Source organism: Melanotaenia boesemani, chromosome 24 (genome assembly GCF_017639745.1).
Source record: "Melanotaenia boesemani isolate fMelBoe1 chromosome 24, fMelBoe1.pri, whole genome shotgun sequence".
Classification (NCBI taxonomy): domain Eukaryota; kingdom Metazoa; phylum Chordata; class Actinopteri; order Atheriniformes; family Melanotaeniidae; genus Melanotaenia; species Melanotaenia boesemani.
Window position 1 is genome coordinate 14,227,203 of NC_055705.1, and position 12,158 is coordinate 14,239,360.

The following is a 12,158-nucleotide window of genomic DNA, read 5'->3' on the forward strand; positions in this document are numbered from 1 at the left end:
CTGTCCTGGGTGTACCCTCCCTCTTGCCTGCTATTGCTGGGATAGTCTTCACCCCCACCATGTACTGGAAAAAGCGGTATAGAAAATGGCTGGATAGTTAATATTAATAGTCCAGGAAAAACTGAAATGGAGACACTCTGATGCCCAAGTTAGCTTCAGTCTCTACCTGCAGCCTGTCACAATATGATGCTGCTTACTTTGTTATGGATGCTGTATTTCTATCTTGGCTTTGAACCATAACAGAAGCTTTGATTGAACCAAGCATCATTTATTTAATTTCTAATATTCTCACCAAAGCATATGAGGAAACAAGTTTGAATAATAAAAGGCTAAATAAAGCTTTTCTCTTGCAAGCCCAATTGAAACTCCTTTCTAGAAGTGATGCCAGGAAATCAAAACACTTTTATGACCGCCCATTACACTAATCAAACCCCTCATCAATTTCCAAAATGAAAGTCATAATTTTTAAAGCAACGTAATGAAAAAAACAACAGCTCTTTTGTTCAGTCATTTACTGCATAAAATACCAATCATCCACTATGCGGGCCAGCTGAGGGGAAGACTCTCATTTTTATATCATGATCCAGAAGTTGAAATTGGATTAAAAGAGTTTCCCAAAGCCACTGTTGAATAAATGACCTGCTACCAAAGACTGTGTGGTGCATTGAGAATTCAGTCTGCAAGTATAAGCCTCCCAATAAACATTAGTTAACCAACTGAATGAACTAAACAACCTGTTAGATCTTTGTTTTTTCCTGAAACAAAAGCATTGCTCAGTTTAGTAAAACTAGCTAAAATGTCAGTGTTGCTCTAAATCCCACACAGCATAAAATAAAAAGCATCTTCTACCTAAAAAACCTTTCTGTACACATTCATAGATTAGTCCAGTCTGTCTAGTGAGATTCAATCAAATCGAAACACAGAGAATTAATTTAAACACTTTAGTCCAAGATCTATGTTTGTTTTGTGTAAAATGCACCACAGTCAACATCATAATACTTTTCTTATTACTCATTGGTGTAAAGATCCCAGCTGATGTTTGCTTGCTTATTTATTCACTGAACGCAGATAATCCTGATGAGATCAAAAGATTGTTTTTCTGAGTGAGCACATCGAGCAATGACACAATATAAATGTCATGTTGAGAGGCAGAGAGCAGGAGCAATGATTCAAACACCAACCTTGATATTCTAGGGACTTTCTCAGCCACACTGAGCAGCTATAATACAGATGATAAGAGTCGATTTACGCCTAAGATGCAGGCTGCAACTGGAAAACCTAGGGTTCAAACACACACACAGACCCCATTTGGCAATGGGCAGGCTAGCACTGAGATCGGATCTCAGCCGGGTGGGAATGCAGTCTATGCAGTGTGATCACTTTCTGATGAATAAACACAAGTTGATATGTTAAACCTCCTGAGTCCCATCTCTTCCTGCTAAGCTTGATGAAAGCTGCAGGTAGGAAGGAGTAATATGTACTTAGCAAGGCGGCTTGTGAGATCTCAATCAAGGAGAAATCCATCTTGGCAGATGGCAGAGGGGCTTAATTGTATAGGCTTCAGCTTCCTGCATTAGCATCTACAGGTGACAGCAGCTCCTAGAGTTTAGCATAAATACTGAAAGCATCATTAATAGCGCAACCTAAGAGCATCATTTTAGTGAAACAGAAGATGAGTTCAGTGGAAGACTTAACTGAACCAGACAAGTGGTCCATCCAGTCATCTGCTGAGAACAAATTTTTTAATGGTTCATTTTACCAAACCATCAGCCACAGATGTTATAGGGATTTTTATGTAGCAACAGAATTTCTTGATCTTGGATTGGCTGAGGTTATTGACTAGCCCAACCTAAGCTTTCGCTCTACAAAATATAGCTTTTTTTTGTCAGGAACACTATGTATTTACTAGATTACCATCCTGGAGAAAAAACTATATCCAGCAAATCCCTTGGGTCCATGTTGTAGAAACATTGTCATTAATTCCACTCAACTTCCAATCAATCAACCTGTTTCATGGAGATCTCTGTGCTGTAGCTAACCTGAAAGTAGTTTACGAAAAAAAAAAGAAAGATTCAAGACTCAGAAATCTCCTTTTCTACTAGTTAAAGAAAAATGGGGAAGTACTTCAGCTTCTGTGGGTGGTCAAATTGTGATGACGATTTCCACTACTAATACGAAAAATGATCCTACACTTATCAAATGTGTACCTTCAATCTTCCAACAAATCCTCCAGTGAATCCTCATATCTGTTGTTCCTTCATAACCCTTAATATGTTTTATTATTCAGACCTGTAACATATTATTCTGTCCCTACCAGCAGAAACATGGAAAAATACTCCTTATACAAGTCTCTCTATACTGGACCAAATGTGATTAACAAGCCACAAATTCTGCCTAAGGAAATAGGATGGACAGTTGAGTAGGGCTAAATGATTTCAACCATGGGCCTTTGTAAGATATGATGTCAAGACCAACATAAACATTACATACAGTAACACTTTAATTAAACACTTTTCTCAATTCCTTTTTTGGTTTAGATGAAAGCATTATTAAACTGATCTTGGTATGAGGTAAAATACATTCTTTTTACGATGCTACACTCAGGGATGCTTTTTTTGCCCTTCACATACAGTTATTCTCACGACCAGTAGAGGTCACATATTCATTTAATGTAATCGTAATGCTTATTTGTCTGCACATATACACATGGGCACATTTTGGGGAGGGAGTGTACTTTCTCACAAAACAGCAACGCAACCATTAACATTCAATTTCATTCTTTTGGATCTGCTTTCTTCTATATAGCAGTGATATGACCATTTTCTATTGTAGAAAAACCAGCTGAACACATACATATGGGTTCATTCTCATTTAATAAAAATTGACTTAGCAACGTGACTGGATGATAGAGCTGTTATTATATTTTTATTTGTTGTACTTAAAAATTGATACAGCATTTCACAAGTAGGGCATGCACTTTCATTACATACTGAACTGATCAACATGACATACAGAATAAACAAAATATACTGAAACACTTCCTATGACACCGTGTTTGTTGAATAATTTCATCAATTTCTACTGTTGAAGTCATGTATTGTGAACTTCATAGTAGTAAAGTGCTCTTCATACTTTGGAATCTGTGCCTTTCTAAAGTGGTTGATTTAGGTTTTCAACTGCAGAGATCAAGGTGGAGATGCTTGAATTACTCCTTACATAAGTTCTAACTCCATACAGCAGCTATTACAGAAAAGTGGACCAAATTTCTTTGAAGTCTTTTAAGGTTGATTGCTGAGGAGGCCATATTCTTCCAAGTTAGAGTAATTTCCCAGGGTTTTTCATTACCTCTTTGCTAGCCCTTGAGTGCACCGAGTTGGATTGCAGATAGTCCGCTTCTTCCAAGGAACTTTACAAGGAAAAGTACTCATACTTCTCCTTCAAACTAGGCAAAGTTTAATTATTAAGTTTCTGAAAGTATATTTGGAGGAATTTCCCTCTCTACATTGCTCATTACATCCCAAAGCAAGTACCTGGGATGAATCTTCACATCCATCCACAGCTGATCATGTCCATCCTCACTAATGTCGCAATCGATAAATGCCCATCTAGTCATCATTAATTGAGTCAGTCCTTCACAGATCCAATCTGCAACCAGTCTATCACTGGTCAAGCCCTAATGAGTTTGTATTGTCAAAGATGTATATGAATGGCTTCAGGTGGCACCCATTCAGTTGGATCTCTAGCCGCTGAGTAATGCTGCTAATGGGGCAATATATCAACAAGTAATCAGAGAAAGTCAGTAAAAGGGTTAATAGAGCAGGGAAATAAGAATGAATGACTGCTGTTTATCCAGACTAAGAAAATTTGTGAAAAGTTAAGTCTAAAGAACAAATTAAGGTCTCGTGGCTTTAATAAAACACATTAGTGAGCTTTGCTAGGTAGTTATGAGATAAGCATAATCAAAAGTTTTTCTTGATTTAGCAATAAAACTTTGGGTTCAAATGCTGCATTTTCAGAAACAAGAGTTGAAAAGGCATTCCTAAGTGTGCAGCAGGACTATGCAACTTAAATTATACACATAAACAGGAAAAGTTGTTGCTCAAATGCACTGAAAATGAGCATTAAATATGGTAATGCAGTGATCTTTTTTCAGTCTGTGGTTTCCTGGAGAGTTACTTCCTTTCTCTCTCTTCTCTCTTTTTACTTGTTTTGTTTGTTTTGATCTTTTGTGATTGTCTTGTGTCTCATTGCCCTTCAGCTTTCATATCTTTTCCACTTCTCTTTTGTATTTGGTGACTTCATGCCATTTTGTAATTCTTTGTGATATTTGTCATTGCAGCTTCTGCCATATTGAGCTGCTTGGACTTTGCAGCCATCTTTTGTTGTGTGGTGACCCTGCTAGTTTTTGTTCTACACTGGATCTGGTATTTTTAAAAAAAAAATTATCATCTTAGCTGGTTATTTTGGAAAGTTCTGTTTGCTTATGTCTCAGTAGCCTCCATAAACCCTGAACAGACTCCATGTTCCAGATGGAAAATAGGCAAAGCATTAAAACCAAACAAGAACAATTGAAAAGGAGCTTGAAGTAAGTAAATAGTGCTAATTTTCATCTAGCAAAATAAAACTGGCGAGGGAGAGGATAATGAAGATGGTAATTATTGCTCAAATCAGTTTGTGTGTACATAATGGATAACAAAAGCAAATTACTCTCTGAACCAATATTGGAAATGGACAGAGAAATAAATTTGACAGCGAAAATGATTTTTGCCATCAACAGTCTTCAGCCAGCATTTGTTTACTGTATTGAACCCGCCACTGTGCTGCTCTGCCCATCCCCAGATTGTAATTTTCAGCTCATTTCTTTTCATTGTCCCTCTCGGCCTAAAATTCTGATGGAATTAAAGTGCAAAACTGTCAGACTGTGAGTGTTGTTTGGATGTTTCTACCAGACTGATCTTCAGCCAGAGAGCATGAAATGTTTGTTGCAGCATCGTACACTCTGCAGCTACAGTAACTGAAAGAAAATGATCAGCTCAAACTTAAATGTGGACATATTTAATATGGGATGAGGCATGCACAATACATCCAAAAGCACCAGTTCTGAAGTAAAAATGGGGTTTTAAACAAACAAAATCATAAACCGTGGAGGGAATAAGCGCTTGTTATTTAGTTCTATGTGAAATAACCTTCAAAAGATTTAAAAGTGAGGCCACGAATCTCAAAGACTGCAGTTTTTTATTAAGAGAAAAAAAAAATAAAACTTTTGCTGGAGAAGTGGTACCACATGTTAGTTTTTAGTAAATATTTAGTAAAAATAAAAGGAAAGGATATGAAACTGCAGTGTCTTGGATCAGTATATAAATTTAACTTATTTAAAATTAAACAACTCCCTTTTCTGTCAAGATCATGTACAATAAAGGTCACTAAGCAAAAATCATCTTTAAAAAAAAAAAAAAAATGTCCTCCGTACTATTCCAAAAGAACAAATAAATAAATAAATGACCAGAAGTTGCTTGGATCAGGTTTGTCAACCCCTACTTTTACATTCTCCCTGTTAAGTTTCCCAGAAAGGCTGTTTACCAAGTAACTATCATAATTTTATCAGGCTATTCTTTATGTAATGAGAAACCGGACAAAGTACTTCCTTTTTTTAGAGCAAAAAAGCTAACTTTTCCTCCTTTTAAGTATGCTTAAATAAAAGGTGAATAAATGCTTTTTGCTTTCCCTTCTGTTATTTCTATCTTCATTTTTCCGATGTTTGACGAATGCAGCACCATAGCGTGTTGGCAACCTGCAGTGTGCCTTACAAACTTCTGGTCAAATTGTGGGGGGACATAATCATGCACTTAAAGCATGGACATGTCCACACTCTAATCTGATGGTCGTGAACTGAGTTTGGCCTTATTTGTGTTAAGGCATTAGGAAAAGGCTGTTTCCATGGCAATGTTGTCTTCAGAGTAAAGTTTTAATTGTGTTCATTTTAAACTTTAGGATACATCAGTTTTAGATCAGCTGATCATTTGTTATCAGGAAAGGCATGTGTTTTATTTTTTTTATTTTAATTATTTTTTTTTATCTTCCTCATGGATATCTTGCATATCCACCAGCATAAGTCAATATTTTACCTGGTTTTCTTCTCATCATCGTTGCTGTTTAAAAAGAAAAATGCTCAGTATTTCAAAGGCTTTGTGTATGAATAAAAATAAATAAATAAATAAATTTGATTTGTGGCCACACAATTTCCTGGCTTTGTTTCCTCCATGTTTATGGAATTTGAAGTTAAGCTGCTTTTCATGCTTTAATTCCTTGCACAGAGATCTGAGCTGTTTAATAAAGGCAGGCATCTTGTTTCTGGCTCAGAAGAAAATGCATTTAAAATAGAAGGCAAAAAAAAATACAAGATTTTTTCTTTTGGATGCTTCAAAGTCGGTTTCTTTTCAAATCTTTGAATGTTTTAATAGTGATGAAGGTAGCAGGACACTGAGCAAACAAGCAGGGATTTAACCCTTTGAGTCTTATGCCTATTTTTTGTAAGAATCTGCTCAAAAATTGCATACCCATAATAAATTGATATCTCTGCAACTACAAGGTTAGTTAAATACTTTTGGAGTCATAGTAAAGGAAACTCGTGAGATTAGTTAATGTGTGTGATGCATAATTATCAGTGTGTTAATGGAGATAAATATAAATGGCACATAGCACAAATGATAAGGTTTCAGACTTGCCTAAAACAAAAACACACACACTTTCAGGATGAATATGAATTTCCTTTTGGAATGATGCAGTGGTTAATCCTTTTTTAACATTTTTTTAGTTAAAGAATTACAGCTTGTATACAATTATCACAAATTACCGCAATCGATGCGAAACAAGTAATTTTCCTGTACTTAAAAAAATTCTATATACACTTTAATGAAGAGGCAAAATAGAACCAGTTTTTCCAGAAAACCTTTTCAGTAAACATAAGAATGAGGTAATAACATAATAAAGTTGCTCCTTTTACTACAGTATATTTTATGACAACTCAGACTAATCTCTAAAACTGGAGCTAAATCTAATAATATGGCTTTCAGTATGGCTACAAGTAAACAAGGTTGTTAGCCATCAATCCCAGCTCAAACTGTCCAGCCTCTGCGTGGCACTTTGAAGCAATCCTCCTTATCAGATGAAAGTTTGATGTTTATGGATTTCAAGAGTTTCTGCTGGCAAAACGAAATGTTACACTTCAACAAAATCTTTATCTGGACACTCCTAAGCATTTCAAATAAAAAAAGATTTCTGCTCGTTTTTGGTTTAAGAGGAAACGGCCACATTTCCGTCCTTTCATGATGGAAGCATTAATGGATCAGCCAGTTTAATGGTTGGCATTATGGTTGATTTATAAAAGCAACATAGGCTTTGTGTTTAATCCAAAAGCATAATAGTGATGTATTTGCTTAAAGCAACAGTGTTCTGATAGTAAAAGAGAAAGACTTAAAGAATGGATTAGCGTTCCTTTTCTCCAGGAAGATGTGAAGGCTTCAGGGTAGCTGACGAGGTGTTGTTTACCGCTTCTGAATCTGTGCTTCGGCAGCCAAATTAGCTCAAATAAACTTTCTAAAGGTAAGATAGAGAACAGCCCGTGGCAGTGAGAAAATATTGATCCAGTCTACAAGTTTCAAATCCCATGTGGCCTCGTTTTGTAGAAAAAAAAAAAGCAAAGTGTTTTAATTAGAGTTCCTTTTGCCACAAGGTTCTTCTCTCCATCTCTCTGTGCCTTGGATGGCTGCCAGGCTCCTGTGTCTGCAGTCTCAGCTCTAAGTCAAGAACAAAGTCACCGATATGAGAGTCATTTTGGGTTGTGACACTCGGATAACTTCCACTGTGATGCAGGAGTGTTTGGGGAATGCAGGCAGTCTAGCAGTTCTGGCTCCGTATGCCAGCATACTGGGTTTTAAATGAAACAGCGACTCAGACATTGAAGTGTTGACTCCTGGCTTTGATTTTACAAGGTTCAGAATCGCTGTTTTCATGCACTCATGGAGGGATCAGGTGCCAACACTCCTCTGCAGCTTACAACAGGGATTTTGTTTCTCACTGGTCATTTTGTTTCTATGATGGAAACATTTCAAACCTCTTTTAGAGAATTTATCATCTCTTTGCTCTTTGTTAGTTGTGCATATCTGTACACACTACATTTCTTTTTTATGGTAATTTTTGTCTCTTGTGATCTCTTTCAAGACAGTTTCATTTGTAAATACTTATAATGCATCTGTGTCTTTTGCATCTCTTTCTCATAACATTATACCTCTGTGTGGTCAGGTTGCACTTATTTTTATCTAATTTACAGTATGTCTTTGTGGTAATCTGTTCCCTCTGGTCTTTTTGTGTTAGTCTGTGGTACGTTTGCATCTATATGTGTTAATTCTCTAGTTCTTTATCAGTTTTTGGGCATTATTTATCCCTTTGTTGTTGCTTTATTTCTTTTCCAACTACACATTCCCCATTTGACTTTTTGTCTGCACCCATTGGACCCTTCTGTAATTCCTCCATGCTTGGCACTGTGCAGAAAATTTGGCATTTTTATTCATATTTATACATCAAACACACATAAACCCTTAAAGCAGCAAAAGTCTGGTATACAGGATTAGAGCAGTGGACTTATTTGTGTTTTGGTAAATGCTTCTCTTACAGAGACGTTCCACTTATTTAACATATGAGCTGTTAAAGCAGATGTAAGATGTGTCCTCAGGATAGCTTGGCCTCTACTACACACAGCTGGACCTTTCAGATTCTTGTTGTATGAGTGGCTACTGTAGAGCTGATATGTGGAGCTAGATGTATTTTACACTTCTTATCCTGAGAGGTTTTGGTTTCAGTCCAGGATTCAGTTGGATGTCATCCAAAAACGAGATACCAAAAACCACCTCCGTGCTTGTTGTGGGTCAAACACTAGATTTTTTTCTTTTTCTTGAATATGCAACACATGTGGGGAAAACTGACTACAGCTACCACTGTCGGGAGGGATTAAATTAAAAATTTGGCAGCATTTACTCTTTGCTCACATTTAGGTGGCAGACTCCACCGGTTCCCTGAGTGGGTAGACCTTCATATGAATGTCTCACCGTCTCGTTAACTCACAGGCTACTGAACACACATATGAAAGTGTTCCTTAGCAGCAAAGTTCGTTCCCTTTTCCATCCCTGATTACTCCTGGCGAGGTCTGACCTCCGGCTGTCAGCACCAATTCTACTGTGGACGTTGAGTTTGCTCAACCCCGGGATCACTTAAGGCCACAAGTCCATTCAGCCATGCCCACTGGGGAGCCCCACTTTCCTGCACTACTTTCATTTTCTCATTAATTCAATCGAAGGCAGGAGCTGCTGCTTGTTCCCGACTGAGCCGAGGAGCCCAGTGTGTTTTACAGATCGCTCTTAGGAAAAATATTTCAACCTCTAGCATTAAATTCAGAATTTCTCTCCCATGTGAATTGGTTAAATGCTGCAAGCTATGAAATAAGAGGACTCTGGTTGAAGGATCAGCATGGTAATGCTGCCACTTGTTACAAAGAGTTGCACTGTGGCTCACTAGAGCTGGAAAGTGTAAACAATAACTCCTGCACCTGTAAAACCAGAGATGCTGACTGCTGGTGTTGGATGTAAGGCCTGAGGGCAAATACAGCAGAGGAAATTGGATTTGTTGTGTAGTTTTTGCCTGTGAAACCCTCTCAGTTCTTTTTTTTTTAAGGATGTTGTATTTTTAAACAAGTCACAAATGACTACATAATGATTTTCAAAGCCCTGAAGATCTTTTCCTTATTTATTCAAGTCTTTGAAACTTTTATCCCAAACAAGAACTTTGGAAGGCAGAAATCAATTTGTTTTGGAGGAGGTTTGGTGGAATCATGCTAATAATTGAGATTATTCCCATGTCTCTACTGGAGAATGGTTGGAACCCATCCAACCAGCTCTGCAGGAATTCATTGACCTTGGCGTGTTTCAGCAAAAGTTTTTGGAGCAAACATGCTCCACTGCTAATGTTTCACCTTCATGTATAAAAAATCAGGGGTTGCGTAGCAAGTTAGCCGACCTTTGACCTCAGCTCAACAGGCACCCAACCTGAGGACTCGTCCTTCAGTGAGACGGCGAATCCCTGCCGGCTCCTGCGGTGCTGATCTCCACCTCACCTTGACCTCCGTTTTCCATCTTACAGAACATAAAATTAAAATTGCTAACAAGTGTTTTGTCCTTGTGTGAATGTGTGTGCGTGTTGTGTGTCGGTGCGTGTTCTTCACCGCCTTAGCAGAATCCCTGTTCAGCGGCCTGGGGCTCGGTGCGGTGGTGGGCCTCGGTCTGGGAGCGCTGCTGCTGCTCTTGGTGCTGGTGGATGTCAGCTGCTTCTTCCTGCGTCACTGCGGCCTGCTGATGTGCATCACACGCACGCTGTGCAGCAAGAAAACAGCCACCAGTGGTAAAGGCAAAGAAATGGAAGAGGGCAAGGCTGCTTACCTGTGAGTATCATCTTCCTTTTTCAGTTTTCTTCTGGGGTTAAAACTCCTTGAATCACCAGCAAGTCACTAGGTCCTTCATGCTTGCAGAGGGAACATCTGCTGTGGGTGTATCTTATTACTCGTGGGTTGCAGGGGTCAACTTTCTGCTTCCTGCTGTATAATTTTTGTGCTACAGTGAACTGAAAGAAAGAAATGGATTATTTTAAAGTTGGCTTGAAAATGTTAATTGAGCAGCTCTCGACAGGAAAAAAGTCTCACCATCTTTCAGAAGTCTTTTCTAAAGGTTTATATTTGGTCAAGGATTCACCTGCAGTTTCACAAATTGTTGCAAGAAAATACAAATACAAATGCAGCTCTTCATGTAATGTACAGATTTTATTCCTTCTATATTTACTATGAATAAGAAAAGGAGACTTTTTTTTACCATTTACTATAGGTACACCTACAACAGCCGCCCAACCACCCTTTCAACCACAGTATGTCTCCAATTATGTCTTACTCACTAACATCAGTGCCTTCCATACAATGTGCAGTGAGTCCACCTCACTTGTTTGCATGGATTGTGTGTCTGTACACTCATGCACGTGTGACAGTGTTTTTGTTATCTCGACTTTATGCTTTGCTCTGTGTATCTCCGTGTTTACGGTATGCATGCAAATAGTCTCTGAGTGGCCCCCAAAAAAGTGTTGTTGCATGCGCTGTTTGTATAAGCAAACATGTACCTCACCTTTGTTTTGTCTCAACAGACAGCAGGCAATCCATAAGCCCACTCCTTTCAGAAATTCACAGTGCAATCGATTTTCAGATTTAGTCCCGCTGTTTCATGCAGGGAGCAGGCCAGCACCCACAGAGGCTGATTCATTGGCCTTAGCAAAGCTGTTTTTTGTTTTAAAACTGTCAGCGTGCCAGCCCTGTGTCTGGGATGTTGAGAGAGGGCACAGAGGAGGAGAGGAAAAGGAGGAGAAGGGGCTTTGACTTTTGCTGAGTCACTAAGCTCGCAGCGTTCGAAGGCTGACTGACTGGCTGCCCAGACAGCATGCACAATGTGTGCGTGTGTGAGACAGCGTTACTGATGCAGCTTCATTCTGGCTGTATTACATTCATATGCAAAGATGTGTCAGATGTTCTGATGATGAAATTCACATAGTGCAGCAAAATGATGCAAAATGCTCCTGACAGGCAGAGGTAGCGTTTGCACTCTGAGCCTCTGCTGCACATAACTTTAAAATGGAGCTCATGAGGCGTTCAGGTGAAGCAATAACATTATTGTATTCCTGCACCCTGGGTTTGCACTTTCATGCAATTCAGTGACAAACAAGAAAAAAAAATCCAGCTGTATTTCAGCAAAGTTCAGTTGCAGAGTAAAACATTGAGAAAAACATACAGGAGATCGAACTTTGAGAGAATTAAAAAATAAACCAGAAAGTATAATAATAAACAGCAAACAAACATGGGAAACAGTTAATATTTCATGAGACAAAACATCAAAACAGAAGTGACACAATATCAGACGAAATGACAACAAACACAACAGAACAGTTAAAAAAAAAAAACACACCTCATGAAACGCAATAACTAAAAGACCATTAACATTAAACAATATAGCATTCAGACAGCAAAATAAAAACAAATGTTTTTCTTCAAAAAAAATTTTTTTTCATCTTTTTAT

At 38.2% G+C, this 12,158-nt stretch overlaps 1 protein-coding gene across 5 annotated transcripts in view; it reads left to right on the forward strand.

Moving 5' to 3' along the window:
* LOC121635712 (neural cell adhesion molecule 2-like) overlaps nt 1-12,158 on the forward strand; it is a 466,780-nt gene that overhangs the window by 434,242 nt on the left and 20,380 nt on the right. For 3 of the 5 annotated variants that reach the window (XM_041979023.1, XM_041979021.1, XM_041979018.1), the window contains one exon: nt 10,282-10,489. In XM_041979023.1, coding sequence (XP_041834957.1) covers nt 10,282-10,489 — 208 coding nt within the window. Of the gene's footprint in view, nt 1-10,281; nt 10,490-10,925; nt 10,966-12,158 lie in introns of all 5 variants that reach the window. The other 2 variants (XM_041979020.1, XM_041979019.1) reach the window with 2 other exon arrangements.